The following is a 26,025-nucleotide window of genomic DNA, read 5'->3' as shown; positions in this document are numbered from 1 at the left end:
ACACACACACACACACGCACGCACACACACACACACACACACACACACACACACACACACATTCATCATTGTCCGCTACTTCTGTACGAGTTCACGACTTTTCTACTGATTAGAATTCAACCATCGCTTTTGTGCTTGTTCATGTACATAGAGACCAATACGAGAATTACAATCGCAATGACAGGTGGCGCATACATATTGACTTGTAATTACTCCTTGAGCCATTTGTTGGTGTATGTGTCGGCATTCTTTTAATTTTTTCATACTCTCATCCTCAAACTTCTTCAAAACAGATGACACTTTCTTCCTTCAAACCAAACAATCAGACGCCAGTGACTCCCAATTGTCCTGATTAATGCCAACATTCTGCAGGTGATTGCGCAGCATGTCTTTATATCAACGTTTTTGGCCACCAGTTCTTGTCTTGGCATTAAACTACTGTCCATAGAACACTTGCTTTGGTAGCCTTCTGTCATTCATTCTTGTGACATGACCGACCCATTGTAGTGGTTGTTTTGTTATCATACATTCAATCCCTGTCATACCAGATCGTTTCAGAACCTCACTATTTGACACTCTTTGACTCCAATGAATTCGCAAGATACGACGCAGACTACGAAGATGGAATTTTTAAAGTTCTTTAATGTTTCTCCTGTAAAGCGTTCATAATGGTGACCCATAGAAGAGAGTTGTAAGAATGACTGCCTTGAATACTTTGATTTTAGTTTTACTTTGATACCTCTTTGACTCCACAGCTTTAGAAGTACACCATATGATCTGTTTGCTTTTTGCAAGCATGTAGCAATGAAATTATTTATGGTGCAATAATCAGAGATGACACTACCAAGATAAGAAAATGTAGTTACTTTCTTTAATGCTTGTCCAGAAACAAAGACATCATCATCTGTTGTTTCTGCTCTTGGAGCAGGTTGAAACAAACATTCTGTCTTTTTTACATTAATTTGTATATAATTTGTATAACACACACACACACACACACACACACACACACACACACACACACACACACACACACACACACACACACACACACACGCACGCACACAAACACACACTCGCACACACACACACACACACACACACACACACACACACACACGCACGCACACAAACACACACTCGCACACACACACACACACACACACACACACACACACACACACACACACACACACACACACATACAGACACACACAGACACACGCAGACACACAGACACACACACAGACACACACACACACACACACACACACACACACACAGACACACACACAGACACACACACAGACACACACACACAGACACACACACAGACACACAGACACACACAGACAGACAGACAGACAGACAGACACACACACACACACACACACACACACACACGCGCGCGCGCGCAAAGCCTAATTTCCAGACTGGCAATCATATGCTAATTGCACATTATTTGAATGGTCGAATTAAACACTATACATCAATTGAATAAATTTTGAAAACGGTTAGGAAAAAGCATATAACTAGAGGCGCAGTTCCTAAAGGTTATTGCTATTACAAGCAACTCATTGCTCATGCTCTTGTAGCGCAACCATATACCAAACCCTCTCGCGCTAAAGGTGTTGTATAACAAGTCACGTGACCATTCGTAGCCATGGGTTGTAACTTGCTAGTGAAGACATGCGTAGTTCTAGGTTTACTTTACAACGTGCAGGCCACAGGTAAGTAATCTTTACAGTGTTTATATTGTGTCTAGTTGACAATTCCGACAGGGTAACGCGTTTGAGGGTTACGAGCGCTGATTTGAACGTCTTGAACGCTTTGAGAATTGCCGCTCGACATTCACCATCCACCTCTAATCGTCAGGTTTATGACTCAAAGAACTGCATGTACAGATATCTGGCCAGTACAGACAGGATGTAGGTGCTGCATCATGCTGCCGTTTTGGTGATTTTCGTATCCGGGCATGTTGTCGTTATGGCATTGGGTCCGCAAGTCGGCTATGATTACACGCGTGTCTATATGGACAATTCAATATTTTTCGTTTTATCTCTGCAAACCCGTGCACCAGTTTCAAGTAGTTGGGCGGGATTGAAATCGACATTAATTATTCGGTTTAGACGTGTTTTAATATTAATGAAGTGTTTGTACAAATCTTACACTTGAACCAAACGGTATTCACTAAATAAGTAAGTAATTTAAATCTCCACAGTCAGAATTGACATGTATTAACGTTATCATGAGGTAATTCGAGATCGGCTGATATATGTAAAAGGTAAGCTACACACACACACACACACACACACACACACACACACACACACACACACACACATACACACACACACACACAGACACACACACAATCTATATGTGTCTGTCATTAATTACTCAAATTTGATCACTTTCTTTTGCACTATTGTTCAAATTGCATTAGATTTGCAACATTAAAGCGTTTTGGCTTTACAGATGTAACACCAACGTCATCCTCAATCTCTTGTTACGTTTGTTCTGGAATCAATAAAGAAATCTGTGACATACATCACACTGTTCAAACATGTGAGGTTGGAGAGGTGTGTCGTCAGGTAGTACACAGGCTTTCACCACTATTTGGAGGAGGGTCATTTCTTTTCAACAACATTGTTTTTCAAACTCAAGCTGTACTGAAAGTGATGAATGTAAAGGCGCATCTGGTGGATTCTGTATCAGTTGTTGTGACCGCAACCTTTGCAATAATGGAGCTATCGATAATCCCACCAAAGGTAATACTTTAAACAGGTAATACTATAAACACTTTCCATAATTTCTGCAGTTAGTTAGTAGAATTTAAGTATTTCATGCTATTTGTTCTGCAGTTTGGACAATGTTTGTCAATTTTTCTAATTTAGAACTTCCAACTGAGTATCCAACTACTGACGCAATAACAACATCTACTCCAACCGCAGCCAAGAGATTCGTTGACCCTTGTTTTCCACCAGGTGCTGTTCTATTGTTCGTCTATCTATTTATCGCTGTATAAAACGCACACACGGTTGTAAAAGATTTCGCGTGTTTTCGTTTAATTTTTGAAATATTTCAATTTCATTTGACCAATTGAATGTGCAGTGGCTGATAAAGTATAGCTGCTTGTGCACAACGATTAATATAGCAATGTACGACGTACAGTAAAGGTTGAACTTGACAAATAACTAGTATGTTTCTAATATTTCGTATGAATGCATAACAGTAACACATATTTTAAAGACAGCATTTGACACTGAGCAAGTCAATGTGCTTTTTTAATTAATTAATAAATTATCAAGTGAATAAACACGGCAAAATTACTAAATATTTTGTTATAATTGTGCAGCTTCGTCTATTGCTGACGGAAGTGTTAGGCTTGCTGATGGGGACGTTCCAAATGAAGGTCGTGTGGAAATATATTACAAGTATAGGAAGTAACTTTTCCTCGAAACTTCAATGGTTAAACATAAAATATTTGGTTAACACAGTGGGCGATGGGGAACAGTATGCAATGACTATTGGACTTCAACTAACGGACGAGTTGTTTGCAAGCAGCTAGGATACCGATACTACCGCAGTTTATTCTATTGGCCAGGTAGAGGGAGTATATGGATGGACGACGTCAGATGCAGTGCAAGCGACTTAAGATTGCAGCATTGCTCATTTCGTGGCTGGGGAAGTCACAATTGTGATCATAGCGAGGATGTAGGCGTAATATGTGGTGAGTGTAATTAAAATTATTAGCCATTATTTATAAATTTAATTTTACGTAATTAATTAATAAAAATTAATAAAGAAAATTAGCAATCAAATTTATTTTGTGATTTATTATTGCATTTGAATTGCTCTATTTAATTAACCGGTATTTTATTGAAATATTTACATTCGGTTTGCTTGGTATCCGAAATTCATAGCGAACCGCGGACTTGCAGAACACAGAGCTTCTGTTGAGGCATGTCTTATATGGCCACTTTGGTACGTAGGAAAATTGTGTGTAAACATTGTCTTTTGAATTACTAATTGTCCAACATGGTTTGTATTTTGTTACATAATAAGATTATTTGCTCATGAGTGTAAAATTGCGTTAGATAAATTAATTAAGGAATGTACAAAAAATTGTGCAGGAACTCCATTTGACAGTGACGTTCGACTAGTTAATGGATATACTGCGAGTGAAGGAAGGGTTGAAATTTATCACAAGTGAGTGATGATTACGACCATTTTGAAACTCAATCGTAATTATGATTTCTATCCAGTGAGGAGTGGGGAGGTGTGTGCGCTGACGGTTGGGATTTGAATGATGCGAATGTGGTGTGTAAACAACTCGGTTACTCACGCGCACGTAGTGCCACTATTCGCTCAGATTACGGGCAAGACTGTGGAAGAATATGGATAAGCGATGTTAATTGCCATATTTCTTGGTTGTCTTCACGACTAGAGGACTGCCCTTTCTCAGGCTGGGGAGTGCGCAGCTGTAATCATTCTGGATATGCGGGTGTGATCTGCGGTAAGACAATCACTATAACAGAGAAAATTGCTGTCTATTGTCTATAACCTTCTTTTGTGTAAGAATTCGCTTTTTAAGATCAGCATTTATAAATTGCGGCAGAGGCGTGTGAAAGAATTATTAATAGACAATGGACTGATGACGTCACGTTCAACTTACTAACTGTTGATAGAAGAGTGCTAGTAATTTATTAGCAAAATTAGAACTTATCTACTGTGGACGTCTTTTAACGATAATGATTATTGTAAGAGTTTGTGCGAACGATTATAGATATGGTCGTCGTCAATTTTTACACGCACACACACACACACACACACACACACACACACACACACACGCAGCACTGTTAACATAATTATTTAATGTATGTACTGATACGTGCATTCTTCCATTTTGACTACGTTCAGCAATTGTTCTTTTCCAGAATATCCAAATATGTACCCAATCACTGGAAATACAACATCTACTCCAACCGCATCCGACAGTGACTTTGACCTCTGTTTTTCAACAGGTTCTGTTGTATACATGCATGATTTGTAACTGCATAAAAACGCTGTAAAATTTTGTGCTGTTTATGTTAACGCTTATTATGTTATCTTTCAACTTTGAAATATTTTAAGTTGATTTTACGGATTGAATGACACTGTTTACAACGGTTGATCAAATTTCGCAACATGCTCACAACATAACTGTTCTAATTTGTGCAGGATCCTCTATTATTGACGGAAGAGTGAGGCTTGCTGATGGGAACACTAAACATGAAGGTCGAGTGGAAATATATCACAAGTATGAATTTACTTTTCTTAGCTGGAAAATACAATGATTAAACGTGAAAATACTCTGTTAATACAGTGGTGAATGGGGAACAGTATGCGATGATTCTTGGTCGTCAACTATCGCACAGGTGGTTTGTAAGCAACTGGGATACTCATACTACGCCAGGAGCTATACAAGTAGGCCGGGTGGTGGGAGAGTATGGATGGTCAATGTGAGATGCAGTAGAAGCGACTTAAGATTGCAGGATTGCTCATTTTCTGGTTGGGGAAATCACAATTGTGATCAAAGCGACGTTGTAAGCGTAGTCTGTGGTAAGTGTAATCAAGTGATTTAATTTATAAAATTAATTAAGTATATAAACAGTCAAATGGACGTTGTAAATGTTTACTGCATTTGAACTCTTTTAATCAATTTAATAATATAATTATTTATATCTAAGCTTTGTTCGCTTTGTATCAAAACTTTTAGCAAAGCACTTGCATTGTATTTCGTTACCGAATACATGCAGGGCTTCTATTAAAACTTTATAGTATTATAAATACATTTGGAAATGTTCATGGTTTTAATTCTCTCAAAAGCACATACTCTGCGCACTGCAATTGCGCATGACACGTACAAGCGCCAATTAACTGATGGTCAACTATAAGGCCACCATGAATGTTTAATTATTAATTTATATGCATCACCATGCACTTTGGTAAGTGCGTAGGAAAATTTTGTTTAACTTTTTTTTTTGAACTAAAAATGTCTAATTGTTGTTTATGGTTTATTATATAATAAGACTACCTACATTGTCCGGATTCGCCCGGATGTATTTAAGAGGAATTAGCATGGAAGTTACATAATCGTATACATAATTTTAGTTACAGTTTATACAATAAGCTCAGTATCATGTTCTTTGCAGTGTCAGACTAAATATCAATATTACTAATGGTTAGTAAGTTTTGGAATCAGACAAATTGTTTTGTGAATGTTCGTAGAATTAGCAGACCCTGACAGAATTCTTATAAAGTTAATTAGTTTCATTAGCGATTAATGTTGTATGCGAATTTCTGTTGTTGCATGAGTTCACATGCATTTTTACTCCATTCTGAAATATTAGCAGCCAGACAGAATTCTTATTCAGAGTTACATCCCGTTCAATTATATCCAGTTCTGAGAAATAAGCAAGAATTGAGTATCCTAATGTATGCAAATTTATTATATGTTGTTGCATGAGTATCCCGTTCTAATTTATTATGAAGTGTATCTATGAAGAAATATCAGCCCGACAGAATTCTCATGAAAAATTTCGTTTAGAGTTCTATTCCGGTCAATGGTATCTTGTTCTGAGACTATTGATTGTTATATAGCTAGTATCCCGTTGGAGACAAAGAACATGTAATGGAGCCCGTATCCCCAAAACCGTTGATTCGATTAGTGATTGGTTGAAGCCATTTCGACTTGTACGCCGAATTACTTTGAACACGTTGCTGCCGTTGCGAGATACAGGTGTATCGAACTTGGCATCTATCCGAGCAGCAGAACTGAAAGTCACGTGTAACGTACTCACCCGGATACTCCGTGCCCCGTATATCACAAAGTCACGACTCCTGCAGGCTCTCGCAATTTCGACAATCCCGCTGAACGTCGTCACTTCGAAGACGTTGTTGGCGTTAAAAGGAACAGGTTTATCGAAAGCGGCAGCTCTTCGATATGCGTAGATGGGTAAACGACTGTGGCCGTATTTTTTCAAGACCCGGATATGAGCAAAAATATCTTTCCTTTTCCGACGTAGCCCGCAATAAACGACATGCTCAGCGCGTACCGTCCGACGTCGAGAACTGGCTATTTAAATTCGATGCAGATCCGATACGACGTTACGGAGATATTCGCGTGCGAGCGGAGGTGGGTTCCGTCGAGAGAAGTACGGAATACGACGACAGCTTCACTTTCGACCTTTACGGTTTCGGCGTGCGCGAGTAAAATTCGGCGGTGATCAGACTCGCTCTTTTTTTTATCCTGATTTACACAGACACACACAGACACACACATACACACACACACACACACACACACACACACACACACACACACACACACACACACAGACACACACACACACACAGACACAGACACAGACACAGACACAGACACAGACACAGACACAGACACAGACACAGACACACACACACACACACACACACACACACACACACACACCTAAATCCTAAAAATCCTAAATGTTAGGAGTTGTCAGAGGTCACGCCCACCAGCTGTTAAGCTGGGGGCCCTGTGTAATACTCAGGGAACTCTGGGCCTGCGCTAGCAAACTCCTGGAGCCGGGCCAGGCACTCGCAGGAGCACCGACTTGTGAAGCCAACGGTAGTGTGAACATCCGAAGTCTTACCCCAGTGGCTGATGTCGCGCCACAGCTGATGGCCGCTTAGGACCCCAGCCAATGTCCAGGTTCTCATTTATGCTCCTGAGTCGAGAGAAGCAAATGTGTGTTAGTTTCTTGCTTAAGGAGATTATGCCATAGCTCGCCATCACTGTGACTTGAACTTGCCACCCTTCAAGGTCCCGGATATAAACACTCCATAGGATGACTTTCTAACCAGCTGAGCTATCACACCACACACACACACACACACACACACACACACACACACACACACACACACACTCACACGCACACACAGACACACACACACACAAACACACACACACACACACACACACACACACACACACACAAACACATAAACACACATACACACACACACACACACACACACAAACACACACACACACACACACACACACACACACACACACACACACACACACACACACACACCGGGCTCTTCTTTATATATAGAGATAGTTTGCGCATGCGTGCTGAAAGTGTGCTGGTACAAAAATTTAATACATTTGTGATATTTGTGCAGGAGGTGTATCTCATGGGGACGTTCGACTTGTTAATGGATATACTATATATGAAGGAAGGGTTGAAATGTATTACAAGTAAGTGATGACTGCCGAGACCATTGTGCAACTCAAGTTATTCTTGTTCTATACAGCGGGAATTGGGCATCTGTGTGCAATGACGGTTGGAATTTTAAGGATGCGAATGTGGTGTGTAAGCAGCTCGGTTACTCAGGCGCTTTTGCTGCCAAAACTCGCTTCGATTACGAGCATAGCTGCGGAAGAAAATGGATGATAAGCAATGTTGTGTGCGATGATTGGACGTCACGTTTTGACGACTGCCATTTCTCAAGTTGGTGGGACGTTCCCTTCTGCAATAAGTCTGGATATGCGGGTGTGATCTGCGGTAAGGCAATCAATAGCAGATGAAATTGCTGTCTTTTGCCTGTGTATAGCTTCGTTTATGTAAGACTTTACAGGATTTACAAATTGCAGCAGAAGCGTGTGGCACACACATACACACACACACACACACGCACACACACACACACACACAGGCGCACGCACGCACGCACACACACACACACACACACACACGCACACACACACACACAAACACACACACACACACACACACACACACACACAGACACAGACACACACAGACACACCGACACTCACGTACGCACGCACGCACGCACACACACACGCAAACACACACACAGACACACACACACACAGACACAGACACACAAACACACAGACACAGACACACACAGACACAAACACGCAGACACACAGACACACGCACGCACACACACACACACACACACACACACACACACAAAGACACAGACACATAGACACACACACACACACACACACACACACACACACACACACACACACACACACACACACACAAACACACACACACACACACACACACACACAGACACAGACACAGACACAGACACAGACACAGACACAGACACAGACACAGACACAGACACACACACACACACACACACACACACACACACACACACACACACACACACACGCACAGACTCACACACACAGACACAGACACAGACACATACACACAGACACACACACACACACACACACACACACACACACACACACACACACACACACACACACACACGCACACGCACACACGCACACGTGCTTTCTATTTGTTGTATAAGAAAGTGTCATATGTGAAAAGATTGAATTTTTCTTCTTCTTTGTATTAGAAAATACACGTCTTTTTACAACCACCGACTGGTGGGAGCATACAACAGTACCACCTAAAAAAGATGATATATCAGGTAAGATTGATCTATCTCTAGTCTTCAAGGGAAACTTCAACGGAAATACAACCTTATCTCAAAATGAAGGCTTTATCGTGAAACTTCGTTCTGCTTTGGTAGCGGTGAAAATTTAGCTTAGGTACGGAGCATGCGCCAGGCTGACACGTTTTGGAGCTATGCTTCACCTACACCAAATGAACTAACCTCAGTTACCTTGCCAGTAAACTACTAAACGGGAATGGTAACTATACGGGAATCTTGTGTTTTATGGTGTTAAAAGAGCTCTTTGTAACGAAAGTAGGATTCCCCTCTCCTCTCACAGAAAATTATGCCAGCGCAATAAAACTCAACGATAATTAGCATCAGTTTTCGCTCTATTGATCTAGGAAGAGAAACACGCACAAGGAACTTTTCTTCGCGTAGGCGGACACGCTCCTTTTTGTTCTCCAGTTATAAATCCACGTTAAATCTAGGTATCAGTCCGGTGAGCTCAGCTTTGACGATCATGCCTTCTAGATGCCGCGATAGAGGATTGAGTATCCGGGAATGACAAAGGGGCGGTCTATTGCCATGTCTACACACTGTGCAGGGTTTAGCTCAACACCCTACCTACTACAGTACTAGCTACACCGTCTACATTATTGCTCCCAGGTTAACACTCTAAGGCTCAAGCCTCAATCAAAGCCATTCTGCACCTGTTACTAATACACCGTTTACACGAGCGTTTGTAAGGGGGCCAGCCCGTACTGGCTCGGTTTCTACGGTACATGTAAATGCGGGCCTAGCCGTGCCGAACCGTGCCAAACCGTGACAAGCCGTGCCAGCTCAGCTCAGTATTTCCAGCCGTGTCAAGTACAGACATGGGCATAATTATGGAGCCAACCCCATATCAGCTGAGGCATGGAAATCAACAATTGCAGATTTATAAATATACCTGCTGACCCGCTGATTTTACATCAAATCATGCTATTTGGGCTATTTGGGTATTTATATTGTGTTTTGACTCTTTGAAAGTCCGTAGCAACAAACGATTAGAGAATGACCAGACTAACCACCGCCACCATACATTGCCATGTCTAAACCCTTCATGTTGTGACGTCACAAGAGCAGACTCACAGTATGCAAGTAAACTGAAACGCATAGTCTCCTCCGACATAAACAAAGTTATTTTATTTTTAAGTATGTTTTTGAAAAGCGATTTTCGTTATTAACTTTCGAATTGATTGAATCGACAGCAAGAAGTAATGATGTAGGTTACACATGATCACCTCCAAGCTCAGACACGTTGATGGCACAATCAGAGCCATTGCCTCACCATTATGACTTGTTTTAAGTTACTAAAAAGTGCAGCTGTTGCTGTAGATGCATGTACTTGCAGTGTCTGAGAAAGTCCAATAATATTCAATCTAAGTCATATGCTCAAGGTGGCTTCATAATAATAATTATTATACCCATGTCTGTACATCGTGTAAATGCATAACGTGCTGGAAAAGAGCCGCACATGCTCATTTCGTACAAATGGCGTTCAACGAGACGAAGACGCTTTGTCTTGTCCGATTGTGGAGCGACCAGGATGTGCAAGAAATTTTTGAACTCCGTAGCTGCAACAGTCGCCAGCCGATAGACTTACGTCTCGTATATGTCCTACGCTTTTCTTGATATGACTGCTGTAACAGCAATAGGAAAAAACGCGAGCAGCTTGGCTTCTATCCATTGCAAACGTAAGCAAACGAGAACTATGTCAATCTCAAGTAACTAACGCACGTTGATGACACGCCCATTACAAAGCATTGGCTCGCCTACAGTGTGTCGTGTAAACGCATGTTAGAATGCTGGGCCGGCGCGGCTCGGCTCGGCTCTGCTCCGCTCGCTATGCGTGCTCGTGTAAACAGGATATAACACTCCGTCCAGCCGCTGTTTGAAAGGGGCATGTCTGCCTACTCAGAGCTCTTCAAGAGAACCTCGTATTTGAACCCTCCGAATGTTTCTTCTGGTAGATTAATGCATCGAAGACTAACACTAATTATCGTTGATTTTTTGTATTTTCTCTAGCCTCATCTTCTGTTAGAGGAGAGTCAAGTCTGCCAACGGCATCTACCATCCTACTTTCGTTGAAGGGAGCTCTTGTAAGGCCGTAAACACAACATCCGTCTATAGTTACCATTCCCGTTTAGTTTGAGTCTAGTTTACTGGCAAGGTACCTAGCCTGCGTTTTCTCCAAAATATCATGCAAAGCGACTGTTTGCCTAAAAGTAGCGCAGCACGAAGTTTCACGCTAAAGCCTATATTTTGAGATCAGGTCGTATTTTCGCTGAAGTTCCCCTTGAAAACAGTAAGAAAAATTGATTTTTAACATTTGTGTTCTCGAACGTAGAGACACCAATAATCATTGGAGTTACAGTCTCTACAATATTAGCTGTATCTCTATTTGTCGTTATTATAATCGTCGTTATCCGAGTAAGACGCAGACAATCGACGAGACCAGTTACAACAACCACGACGACAGCAACTGCTCAAGTATCCGCTGCACAGCAGGCGCAGGCGCAGTCGGTAAGTTTCGTTCTGTCTGGATATATGAATGTGACGTATCCCAGTCTTCACTTTAATTCTCATGAATTGGGAGCTCCACCTTCGTACGAGGCGGTGATGGGCTATCGAGACAATAGTCAAACAATGAACTTTGGTGAGATGGGTTAACAGTACGTTGACTGATCACCTAGCGGACGATGCATTGAATGGCAATGTATCTCAAATATGACGAAGCTGCCGTATAAAGATATCTCGTCTCGCAGTTTACTGGTATAATGTGTGCAGTTGAATTTTAACAAAATAATAGTGAATGGTTGATTTTATTGATTGGGATATTTTAAATGACATTTTTTAGAATTTGTAGATGAGATTTAATTATTGCTAGCAAATTAATTAATGTTCTGTCTAGCTTATATTGCTATATTGTGAAGGTTAGGGCTGTACAGCCTAGGCCAATATGTCTCCTTTTTCACTTTGCCGCATCGTTGTATTTTGGACACACACACACACACACACACACACACACACACACACACACACACACATGACAAATGGCAAATGGATAAGGAGATGCCGTTAAACGGTATTGTCCCCAGACAGATGGCTGGGTTCCTGTTCACTAAGCAGGAGCTATGGGCAGTGCTAAGCAATCTCCTGCAGCCTGGCCATGTGCTCGCAAAAGCACCGACTGACATACACACACACACACACACACACACACACACACACACACACACACACACACACACACACACACACACACACACTCTCTCTCTCTCTCTCTCTCTCTCTCTCTCTCTCTCTCTTACACACACACACACACACTCACACACACATGCACACACACACACACACAGACCTGCCAAGCCAAATTTCAAATCCTAAGCTAGTTAATTAATTAATTGCCTTACTATTTGAATGGTGCAGTTGATAGCATCTGAATTAACTGAATATATTTGGAAAGGCTACAGAGTCGCAATTGCTAAAGGTTATTGCTATGACTGGCAACTCATTGCTCATGTTCGTGTTAACCGCAGCCATATACCAAACTCTCTCGCGCTAATGTTGCTTGACTAACGAGTCACGTGACGCCATACATATATCTATACTTTCTCTAAAATTGCTTTAAACTCTCAATTCTGCTACCCAGCCAAATTTGTCCACCGCGCAGTCTAGGCAGCACAGATACACATACCTGGATAAACTGATCACCTGACTCGTTACCGCAAAATGTAAGTAAACATGGAGAGGGGCGGCACAACGGCAGCTGCGCGCATGCGGTACAGCCATAGCCGTACATTGCATGTGTATAATCAGACCCTTTCTCTCCGGCGTGCCTGCTTGCTGTATGCAACGACAACGCCGACGCTACGCCGTCTAGCACGAGCACAATTTGACAAAAGACTAATTAATTAAGGTTTTACTGACAGCTTGTCTTGGTCTGGGTTGTTTAGAACTTAATTTGTATGAAAGGCACTCTAAAACCGTCTACTTTCGTACAAAAATATAATTGTAGCGTTGACTACGCCTTTTTCTAACGTACGCTACTAAACATTATTTTATCCAATAGGTGTCTGTTTACATCACAGACAAAGACAATTTGTTTGGCGTTTAGTAGTGTCACTTACCATTAGTGTTTGTACCGTCTCAGTCAATTCATGCTTGGACTTAGTCACTAAATAGGCTTAGCTGTGTTACCCTAGGACTGACCTTGCGTCGGTCTGGACCTTACTAGAGACGAAATTCTAAAAAATATACATCTGGCAGAAACCTTCTTATCAACTGCAAAAGCAACGTTAGAAGCCTTCTTTACACTTGGAAGTTTCGAGAAACATAATTAAGCTACGTTTACAATATGACGCTGGCGAGGACGCTAGCGACGACTCTCAGGCAGGTGTCGTTTTGTAAAAACTCGCACGTCGCGTCACGAGCGTCGTCAACGTCGTCAGCGTCGCCGACGCTAGAGTTGATTTCTAGCGTCCAAACTGAAAGTGCTGTAGCGTCTATCGGAAGCACGTGTCTCTTTTGGACAAATCAGGGATCAAATCCGGGAGTGAAATATTCTGAAGTAACTATGAAAGCGAAGCCTACCGAAACTGTATACGTGTAGGTACGGCTGCTTGCTACAATTTGCGGCAGGTTAAGATACGAGGCACAAGAAAAACGCTTGTAGAAACATATCGAAAAAAGTGGGCTCCAAGCAGCAGGCTAACAAATAATGTGGAAGCGTCTCCGCGACAACTTGCTGAGGGAGAAAACTCAGGAACTGAAAACCAAGTCACAGACTTTTGTATTCATGTTAGACGATCATGATGTGCATACGCGTAGCGGCTCGTCGCTGACACTCGTCAAATGATTGCAAATGGTACAGTTCCAGCGTCACATCTACTCGGCGTCTTCTCGCGAGCGTTCTTGTAGGCGTCGTCAGCGTCACATTGTAAACCAGGCTTTACTGTCAAGATGCTAAGCCAGTCGTTGTCAGACAGAAGTCGTCACGTGGATGTGACGTCATAATACCATTTAAATATATAAATGCATAAATATAATATATCTCTACATCAATTGACATGACAAGAGAGGGGTTCGCTTCGCTCACCAATTAAATTTTAGTCGACTTTTCAGATTGTCTTTCCACGATATTTAGTTGATGCTTTGCTCAGGCTAAATTACTAGAAATAGTTGATTGAAATCAACTATGAATACTTACATATGAACGTGGTCATGACCGCTAAGTAATATTTGTTAGGGTAGAGTTGGTAAGTGTGCTAGAACTGTCTGATCTAAAGCAAAATATTGATATTAGTTGCACTACCAATTGGGTCAGCGTCGATGACTGTGCAGCAAAATATAGAGTTTTGTACAATAGAAGTATTAACTTAGATATTACAAAACTATAGAAGCTGAAGTAATTAGTATTGAGAGCGCACTCAAGCATGCGCACTCTCAATACAAATCATTACAAATGATGATGGCTAGCAGGAAAAGAACGTGTAAGCAATGTAAACACACAAACACACACACACACACACACACACACACACACACATGCACACACACACACGCACGCACGCACACACATGCATACAAACGAACGTACACACAAACACACACACACACACACACACACACACACACACACACACACACACACACACACAAGTGAGTCAGTAAGAATAATCATTAATTTGAAAATAATAATACTATACATAATATAAATTCGGCAAAGCTACTTCGGTAGAGTTCAAGAAAACCTTGCCCCTTGAGCCTTCTGCATGTAAACAATGTCTTGACGCAATGAACTTTCCCTGTGCATCTGTGACGAAACTGTAAACGCCTACTTCACGATTCACGATTATAGGCAGTCAGACGATTCGCAAACAATGTCGGGCAGTGAAGTATCGGCTGAGAAAGTGTCTCGGTAATCTAGACTCTCAAAAACTCTAGCTAGGTCCCGGTCATTTTTAATTGTCCAGGGAGGCTGGCAAAATTTGCCGAGGTCTGCATAGTTTGATATGTGACCCCTGCAAAACATGCCTGCTAAAACTTCTGACCCCACTGTCTGTCGGTTAGCTTAATTTAGATGATCCCCTATATATGTGCACATGCAGTATATATAATCATATAGGTATGTACCATAGAAAGTAGTCTGTTTCAGAGCTCAGGTGTGGCCTAGTATGATTTCTAAAGTTGGCCTTCTCTATTCAATCCGCTGACAAAACAAGTAGAGCAGGAATTGCCGCTTTCAGCAATGCAAGTGTACAAAGCCCTTAGAAATATTCTGTTCTTGCACACAATTCTATTATAATATACAGAGATAAACATCCCTGAAAAATTATGGCCTCCCAACAGGTGACGCAAATGTTTAGTGACCCCTGAAAATCACTAAATTTCAAAGTTATGACCCCAGCAAATTTGAATGGATAAAAAAATTATTAAATAAATAAAAAAATTAAATATAAAAATAAAAATAAATAGATAATAAATATAAATAAATAAATGAATGAATAATAAATAAATAAATAAATGTATATATATACATAAATAAATATATACATAAATAATATACATTTATATATGCCCCTCTAGATTAAACGCCGCCATCGTTCAAACGTTGCAGCTGCATGATCATCGGCGTAGCTATACGGGGAATCGTAGGGCTCAGTGTGTTTTCGCTGAAGTTGTGGGCGTGTTTATATTACATAGCTAAATTATATTGTTTAAAATTTAAAATATTAGTATCAATAAGCAGAGAAAGGCAAAATCAACACTATAATACTGTAAAATACACTTTATGAAATCTAGTGAGTGTATCGTGGTGTAATAATTCTGTACCGTAATTGATTAGGGAAGCATTCTGCCAAGCAAAGACCTTTATGCCAGTCAGTGATAGTCCATGTGTATTTCTCTCTCAGTAACAGCCAGCCCAGAAATTTAATATAAGTAATTGAAATAACTATGCCAGATATAAAGAGTTTACTATATAGCAACAGCTTAATTAATATTAATTAAAAAGTTTAACAAAAGCCATTACTGCATAAAGTCCAACAAAAATTAAGTAACCGTTCACTACTGGCCTACCTAGCGTTCAACCTCAAAACACTTCACACCCTTCTTAATCAAAATAATCTTCAATACTGATGACACTTGAGCTCAATGTTTCACATCCGGGACGTTAAGAATTCGCCGTCTCGTACGAAGGCGGAGCTTCTGATACTAAAGGATTGAAGTAGAACCGTGGAGACGTCAGAGAATCGGACGACACAATAATCACCGAGTCATCTTGTAGTCCAGCGTATACTAATTGAACAGGTAGGGTCGTCGCCCTCGTTCGTCTGCGTCTCACACGGATAACAATAACCACAATAGTAATAAATATCAATGCAGCTGAAACTGTAACTCCGACAATTATTGAAGTAGCTACATAAAGCAATAATCAATAAACACATTTATTAATTAAATAATCGATCAGTCGTATATACCTGATTTAACATCATCTATAAATAATATTTAAAAATTAATATTAATTCAAACACGATTTGCATATAATTAGCGTTTCTTACCGCAAACGACAGCCGCATCGTAGCTGTAGTTGCAAAGGAGACTCTCTCTCGCTACGTATTGGTGATTGCAGTGAAAGAGTGAGTCTTCGAGTCCATTGCAGTTGACGGTGGTCAGTGAAATTGGATGGGACATTGGCGTGTTGGTGTAGTAGAATTGTGTGGCGTGATTGTAACCGAGTTGGCGGCAAGCCACGTTAGCTTCTTGCAAATTCCATCCTCTTGCACAAACGGTACTCAACCTACCACTAAATGTGCAACAGTCACGCATAAATTATTAAATAAACGCATAATTTATAATTACCCAAAGCGCGCATGCGCTAGGGTTACAGTACGCTAAAGCAATGACGGATGGACGAACGGGCAGCCAATTATTATTATTATTATTACAAAATTAATTAATTATTAATTAAAAATGCGGCAAAAAATTTATTATTACAAAACATGTAATCTTAATCATGATCAACATCAATTGCCTTCGTTGTCATTACCCTAGTCTTACTTGTAGAAGAGCAGAACGCGTCCCTCTTTGTCATTCCTGCCACCAATCAATCGAATCTGTTGAGGTGATTGCCAAACGTTAGCGGCAGATGTTACTGTTGTATGCCTCCACAACGATCCGTTGACAGAAGGCGTTTCTGTTGCTTTAGCACTACTAGCAGTAGAATGAAGAGTTGATGCATGTGCCGGAGAGTCTGTTGTTGTAGAAAGCATTGGACATGTCGTGTCTAGTACACATCAATTGTATATATCTATGACACTCTCGGATACAATGCAGAGCGTACGAAGCAAATTTAAAGAGGTGCGGCCTAACGCTAGTTAATAGGCGTGGTCATGTAGCGTGCTCTACCACTAAGCATATAATTACGTGCTTGTGACATAAACAGATGGAGTCGACAGCATATGGTCTTGCAGTTTAGTGAGTCTGCGCAGTACCACGGAAACAGACAGAGAAAGCGCAATAGGGCATGGTTATTCAAGGGAACCTGACATGGTCTGCAGCTGTCAGATACATACATATATATATATATATATATATATATATATATATATATATATATATATATATATATATATATAAAGATATAGCTCGCACCGTCAAATCGCTTCCTACGCCACTGCACCGAGATATCATGTAGTAATTACCTGAACTAATTAATCAATTTTATGCATAAATTATAATTTTTTATAATTATTTAAACTTACTACACATTATGCCAACGTCTTCTATATGAGCACAGTCATGTCTCCCCCAGCCACGAAATGAGCAATCCTGCAGCCTCGAGTCGCTCGCAGCGCAAACGACATCGTCCATCCATATTGGCCCATTACCTACACTCCTCGTAGGTAGCCTACCGACGTAGTCTCGGTATCCTAGTTGCTTGCAGACCACTCGTCCGTTCGTTGAAGACCAACCGTCATCACATACGGTTCCCCATTCTCCACTGTAATAGTGAAACATTTTATGTTTAGCCAATGTATGTAATCACAACCTGAAAACATACTTGTGACAGATTTCCACTCGGCCCCTATCCGGAGTAGCTCCTTGAGTAAGCCTCACAGTTCCGTCTACAATAACAGACACTGTAAGTGTCTATTACCAATACAAAAAGCAGGTCTAACAATGTCATTAATAGTCAAGAGAATCCAAGAGGTGTAGGAATGGCATCCAAGTTAGAGGGAAATCAATGCGCGCAAGCAAAGCCATGTAGCCTCGTGTACCCAAGACGTCTACGCGCAAAATGTTCTACTGGAGGTCTTCGTGTCTTCCACTGTTAGCTCGTTTCATGATAACCTGGTCTATATATCGTGACCATGCATACGCTGCTGATTGGGGGCCTATGGCCCCTGTTGCCCCGTGGCTCCTACACTTAAGGAGACAGTCTATCTAAAATGATCCTAACGTTCTATAGGCCGACAGGAACGTCTACGTAATTTACAACAATGGAGGATTCAAATATATAAGAGAGGTAGGCGCACTTTGCGGCACTGGCGGTGTGACATCACGAAACAAAACAATCAGAGAAAATTCTGTTAACTTAACTTAATTAAATATTAATTACTGATAACAGAAATGACAAAACTCGCAGAAATAATTATCGCATTAATTAAAACATTATCGCATTAATTACTGATAACAGAAACATACTCGCAGAATGCCTCTCTTGAACATACTAAACAGTAATTGATGTTTCCTGTTCCTCACTAGAACACTATAATAATAATAGTACAGATACTAATAATAATGTGTTTAGAAAGTGTTTTATATATGCTAAAAATTTAAAAAAATAATAACAATAATTTCTATATTAATATACCATATGATACCATGTTTTAGATATCAACTTTATCTGGTAATGAGACATTAACGTTTATATACTATAATAACCACCAATGTTCTATACTAAAACCTCGCTAAATTGTCCAAGCATTTAAGTTTGCACACCATTTCTGGTCTGGATCCGCCACTGTACATATACTGTAGTACTTATGTATTACACAGTAAAGTACAACAGCACCTGTTGCATAGCAGAAATCAGTGCTTCCACTGGTTGTAGTCGGACCAGATGTCGTTGGGAAATTATTAGGAGATTCTAAAAGCAAATACAGTGATCAACATCTGATACAATTAATTAATCAAGCAAACGCCGCAATTATAGACGTACGTGGCAGTTAAAAAACAAGTGAGTTCCTCTTTCTTTCTACAAATCAAGCTAAAATTTTCTACGAGTCGAATATCGACGAGAAAGAAGCAAATATTAATTAGGAAACAACAAGAGAATGGCAAGCAGGGAGGATATCTTATAAACACGACAATACAAACAATAATAATGATGTCATGCATTCTTCCCCCTTTCCTCGGCGTCTGTTTATAATTATGCACGATTAACATAATTACTGATAAAAAAATTTTTCGTTCTCTTGAAATGATCTTACCGCAGATGACTCCCGCATCTTCAGAATGCTCGCAGTTGTGAATGCCCCAGCCTGCAAACCTGCAGTCCCCTAAACGTAAATTCCACGAATAGCAATCCACGTTGTCCATCCATATTGTTCCGTTGCCTTGCCCGTAAGATGCCATACTAGTAGCACGACTAGCGCCAGTGTAACCCAGTTGTTTACACACCACATTCGCATCAGTAAGATCCCAATAGTCATCGCACACGGTTCCCCACTCTCCACTAAAGAAAATTAAAAAATGATGTTTGAGTTGCAAAGTGGTCGTAATCAACATTACTTGTGAATAATTTCCACCCTTCCTTGGTGTGGATATTGGCCATTGACAAGTCGAACATCATCTTCCAATGTACATCCTGTACAGTAAAACATAAAATTATAAAAATTACTCAAACTGTTGATTGACTGTTTCTTCAATTTTGCCATCGTTGGTAATAAACGCTAGAATGTCTTCCAACGTTTCAGCTTGGACTTGCGTTCAACTGTTGAATCCATGATTCAATGAGGCAACAAGCTGCCTCGGAATGCATATCATGATAAGCAAGGCAGAGCGCTGCATGGCGGTGGTGCGAATAGCGAGATCTACTGTATCTATAAGCCACTTGCAAATAAGCCCCATTTGGGCGTAACCAACTTACTCCGCCAATTTAAATTGATGTCATGACTACTACAGCCGCTATATAGATAGAAGCAACTTTTGCTGCCTAAATACGCTCGTGATCAACCTCAGGTCCTGAGGAAGCATAGCAAAGGTATTTAGTTACGCTAGGGATATTGGGATGCAGCACGAATCTCTATACTTGGTCTGGAATTCAATCTCTCGTGCTCACTTCCGAGCGTGTCTTACATCGATTTTTACTAATTTTTAGTCGCCAGGGAGCATCTTTCAGCGGATAAAAAGCAGAAAGCTTTCCCTAGATGGTTATAATGTTCGAAAGGATGAATGAGATCTCTCGGTTATTAGTCTGTGCAAATACGCTACTGATTTAGGACAATATATACTGTCTGTATGTATGTACGCGCCTATCTCTGCCGCTCAAGGTTCAATTTACGCCCAAAAAAGCTCGCTGACACCGAACAAGTACGCGCCGACAGTGACATGACCGGATTTCTCCGAGCGAACGGGGTCCCTTCTCGAGGAATCAACGCCCGAGTAAAATTTCTAGACGACGGAAACGCTACATCTTCCGGTTAATTCAAACGCCCATGCGCACCAGTCCCGTGTGAACTGTAGGTGTCGCCGTCTCTCGCAGCGCTTCTGGCGATCGACGATTTCTTGGCTATTGTATATAGCCTCTTCCAGCGATCGCGTTTGTCTCCAAATTATTCTCATTGCATTTGCACAGAATCCGACCTACGCTTTTCCTGCACAAAACGCTACACAGAGAGTGTGTCGATTTCTTCCAAAAAACGGGAGATGAGTAGGAGTATACGGGTGAGTAAGTAACTGCACGTGACTTCCAAGATTTGGCTGCCCGAATATGTAAATCTTCAACAGTTAATAATGTAATCAGCACTGGCGAGTGCAATTAAAACAAAAAATACCTCTAAATAAATTTAGATTTTAAACTAATTAATTAATTAATCGTATTTATGAAAAATTAAATCGTTAGACTTACGACAGATTACGCCTATATCTTCTCTATGAACGCAATTGTGAATTCCCCAACCACGGAACCAGCAATCCTGCAACCTCAAGTCGCTTGAACTGCAATCGACATCGTCCATCCATATTCTCCCACGACCTGCCCCAGTCATTTCTAGGGGACCGACGTAGTCTTTGTATCCTAGTTGCTTACAAACAACTCGTCCGTTCGTTGAAGTCCAGTAGTCGTTACATACTGTTCCCCATTCTCCACTGCGTTAGCAAAACATTTCAAAGTTTAGTCAATGAAAGAGTAAAAGACATACTTGTGGTAGATTTCCACTCGACCTCTATCTGGAGTGTCCCCATCAGCAAGTCTCACAGTTCCGTCACAAGCAAATGGCGCTGCACAATTAGAACACACAACATTGCCATATCACGCGCGTTACATAATGCATGCAGCATCGATTTTCAAAGTCGCTGACGTGGATCCAGATGTTTGCAGTAGGGGGCAAAATGACCTTGCAGCCAGCCACACCTACTTTTAACATTTGGAAAGGCCAATTGTGATTCTAATCAGCCTCGCTGATATGATTATTAGTGACATTGGTAGGTAGGCCTTTGGAGGTTAGCTGAGTTTACTCTAAGTATTTGGTCACGGAAGGCTGGAGGGCCAGCTAGCTGGTTGGGGACCCTCCGCTCCCGGTGGGCCTCCCCATAGATCCGCACCTCCAGAGAAACAGAGGCCATTCTGCGTTTGTGACCACACACGGCACGCTAGCTAGAGACCAAACTATAACTGTGTGTGTGTGTGTGTGTGTGTGTGTGTGTGTGTGTGTGTGTGTGTGTGTGTGTGTGTGTGTGTGTGTGTGTGCGCGCGCGTGTGTGTGTGTGTGTGAGTTACATGCATATTATGTATTTTACATTGTTCAATTAATTAATATCTCATCAACCCACTAGAATACTATACTCGTCTGACTGCTCCAAGTCTCAACTTTGTCCCCTGTCGTTATCCTGTCAGTCACTGACTGCAGTAAAATTTGAACAACTATTTATACGTAACACGTTAATTAAATATTTCAAAAAATAATTATTTAAATTTTACAAAATTTGATACACACAACATACAGACGTCGTACAATAACGTAAACGTATTGATAATATAGAAAACAGAGTACACACATCCACACACACACACACACACACACACACACACACACACACACACACACACGCACGCACGCAGACAGGAACACAAGCAGACACGCACACACACGCACGCACGCGCACACACACACAGACACACACAGACACAAACAAATACACACACACACACACACACACACACACACACACACACACACACAAACACACACAAATACACACACAGACACACACAGACACAGACACACACAGACACAGACACAGACACAGACACAGACACAGACACACACACACACAGACACACACACACACACACACAGACACACACACACACACACACACACACACACACACACACACACACAACTACAATCACACACACATATACGTCCAATAGCAACTTCAAACAGTCGATTTACAAACTCTTCTAAATACGTGGGTGCATGCAATCTCCAATTGCTGTTACAATCGTGCACATGCATTACATAACACAACATCACCTGTTGAAACAGAGACGTCAATGCTCGCACTAGGTGTGAATGGAATGGATGTTGTGTTTGCTGTTGTTGGGTAATCACTTGAAGATTCTAGAACCGAAAAATGCAGTCAACAAATCGCACAAACCCACATGCAAACGCCAACGAGCACCATCAGCTATACACTCCAGTCCACTCAAATTGAGTCAATAAGTACAAATATTTTCAATGATTTTTTGAGGGGTAACCCGCTCGCCAGTGTTTGGAGGTCCGTCCAGCTTTTTCTTGCATGCGCTTGTCTGGTAGCATAGCGTCATCTATTGCCCTCAGCGTTTCCGTGAGGAAAACATGCGTTTTGATATTAATAATATAAATTTATGGGAGTTACTCAGTATGTAGTATCCGAAAACTATATACATTCAGCAATAACGGCAAACACAGCAAAAGCAGAGCGAGTCTAGTCGTCGAGGCGTAGCCGGTCGTCACGTGATGGTATTCAGCAGTGCATGTATATAGTACCCAAGAAGCGTTTCACGCCTGGAGTAATGAAGAAGCACTAAAGTGCTAAACTCTTGGCTGCTAGCTTGGGCCAAGGAGGCATATATGGTAAGTGATAAAATACAAGGTCACGTGGACGCCTCTAGACACCGCATGCCAAGAGATGTCTAGTTAATAAGTCAATTAAATAGACAGCTGGCTGAGAAAGGACAGGTAGTCTTTGTGCAAAATAGCTTCCTTTGTAGCCAAATCTACAAGAAGTAAAGTACGCATACTGCTACGAAAAAACAGAGAGCAGACTGACAGGTGCAGGTGCACGTAATGGCTGCCTTATCAGTGGTTATGCGGAGCAGATAATATCGACCACATCCGTTTATCGACCTGCCCACATCTGGTCGTCGAGTCCTTGGTATACAGCTGTATTGCTATAACCCTAGCGCTTGATGCCTCGGGTTAATGAAATATGTGTATGGGAAGGAGACTGCATAGACACATGCTCAATCTATTGGCACGTGGGATTATTGATATCCGATAACAATGCCCTGCATTCCAATTGTCCGTCCGTAATTCGGTCCGTTCCTTCGTTTGTCCATTCAATCAATGGTCCACCAGACCATACTACTGTAACACTAGCCCATGCGCACCTCGGGTAATTAACAGCAATTTACTATGCTATACTGATTTTCTAACCGCAGATCACACCCGCATCTTCAGAGTGGTGGCAGTTGTGATAGCCCCAACCTGGAAAGCTGCAGTCCTCTAGACGTGAGTCGAACGAATTGCAATCCACGTTGTCCATCCATATGCTTCCGTTGCCTTGCCCGTAATATGCGTTAGTAGTAGCACGACGAGCCCCAGTGTAACCCAGTTGCTTGCACACCACATTGGCATCATTGATATCCCAGGAGTCATCACACACGGTTCCCCATTTACCTCTGAATATACATGCAGCGAATGTTTTGATGTAGGTCTTCAAAAATTATGAGCGATTGCTCACTTGTAGTAGATTTCAACCCTGCCTTCGTATGGGCGTTCTCCCTTGACAAGTCGAACGTTTCCTTCGTATTCACATACTGTACAAAGAAAAGACAATTTTACAAATAGGTGTAGTACAAGTCATTCTATTTTATGTGCTTCGTCTAGCAATATGAGCAGCACTGATTGACTGTGTGTGTGTGTGTGTGTGTGTGTGTGTGTGTGTGTGTGTGTGTGTGTGTGTGTGTGTGTGTGTGTGTGTGTGTGTGTGTGTTTGTGTGCGTGTGGGTGTGTGTGTGTGTGGTGTGTGTGTGTGTGTGTGTGTGTGTGTGTGTGTGTGTGTGTGTGTGTGTGTGTGTGTGTGTGTGTGTGTGTGTGTGTGTGTGTGTGTGTGTGTGTGTGTGTGTGTGTGTGTGTAACTTTATTATACAATATTATACTTTATGATATTACACGTACATTAAAATATGTACTATAAATAATTACTTTGCACTACACACACACACACACACACACACACACACACACACACACACACACACACACACACACACACACTCACACACACACACACACACACACACACACACGCACACACACACCACACACGCACACAAACACACACACACACACACACACACACACACACACACACACACACACACACACACCAACAAACCAACACACCAACATACGGCCAGGTCAGGGGCGTCGGAAGCTATACTAGAAATGTAGTGCTCGCTAAGTAGGCTTGGTTACAAAAACTAACGCACGTTAACCAGGTCAAATTTCAAATCCTGAAACACTGGTTTTACAGCACGTTATTGTACAATGTAGATATAAAATTTGTCAGCTATTTAATCATCTACCGTTACACCGAAAGTAGACTATGGTCATGCAGCCCCTAACACCGCATACTGTACGCACTGAACTATGTAAATATACGGGTACTTGCTATGGCGCAATGATCTAGCACCGAAGTCCCTGTGCCGCATTTCTGGTGAACCTATGCAATCGCCGACTTCACAATTATGAGTGACACAAGCAGCTATATTGTGAATGTCGCGTGCAGTTCAGGAAAGCGTCTCTAGCTAGAGGTAAGGACTTTCAAAAAACGCCTGATCTCTTAGACACGTTATCGAGTCAACAACACATAATGTACTGCACTACTTACTGGTAGAATGTACTACACTACTTACTGGTCAACTGGACATTGAAAAAGAAGCATGAAACTGAGTAGATCATCCAAAGCATCGCACAC

At 41.4% G+C, this 26,025-nt stretch overlaps 1 protein-coding gene and 1 long non-coding RNA gene across 2 annotated transcripts; one reads left to right on the top strand and one right to left on the bottom strand.

Annotated features, from left to right (window-relative positions):
* Positions 1–5,560: 5,560 nt before the first annotated feature.
* On the top strand, positions 5,561–8,422 carry LOC134187736 (uncharacterized). Its single transcript, XR_009971148.1, has 3 exons — positions 5,561–5,607; positions 8,227–8,302; positions 8,359–8,422. It is a non-coding gene; the product is annotated as an uncharacterized LOC134187736 (long non-coding RNA).
* An 8,009-nt stretch (positions 8,423–16,431) lies between these two features.
* LOC134188047 (deleted in malignant brain tumors 1 protein-like) lies at positions 16,432–26,025 on the bottom strand. Its single transcript, XM_062656230.1, has 15 exons — positions 25,964–26,025; positions 24,787–24,862; positions 24,480–24,724; positions 23,316–23,402; positions 21,978–22,056; positions 21,686–21,924; positions 20,347–20,422; positions 20,046–20,290; positions 19,628–19,702; positions 18,614–18,677; positions 18,315–18,553; positions 17,611–17,836; positions 17,112–17,356; positions 17,031–17,045; positions 16,432–16,968 (listed from the first exon to the last, which is right to left on the bottom strand). The coding sequence occupies exons 1-15, from the start codon at positions 26,016–26,018 to the stop codon at positions 16,724–16,726; spliced, it is 2,211 nt and encodes a 736-aa protein (XP_062512214.1). The 5' UTR covers positions 26,019–26,025; the 3' UTR covers positions 16,432–16,723.

This window comes from Corticium candelabrum, chromosome 12 (genome assembly GCF_963422355.1).
Source record: "Corticium candelabrum chromosome 12, ooCorCand1.1, whole genome shotgun sequence".
Classification (NCBI taxonomy): Eukaryota; Metazoa; Porifera; class Homoscleromorpha; order Homosclerophorida; family Plakinidae; genus Corticium; species Corticium candelabrum.
This window is presented reverse-complemented; position numbering and strand designations above follow the sequence as displayed.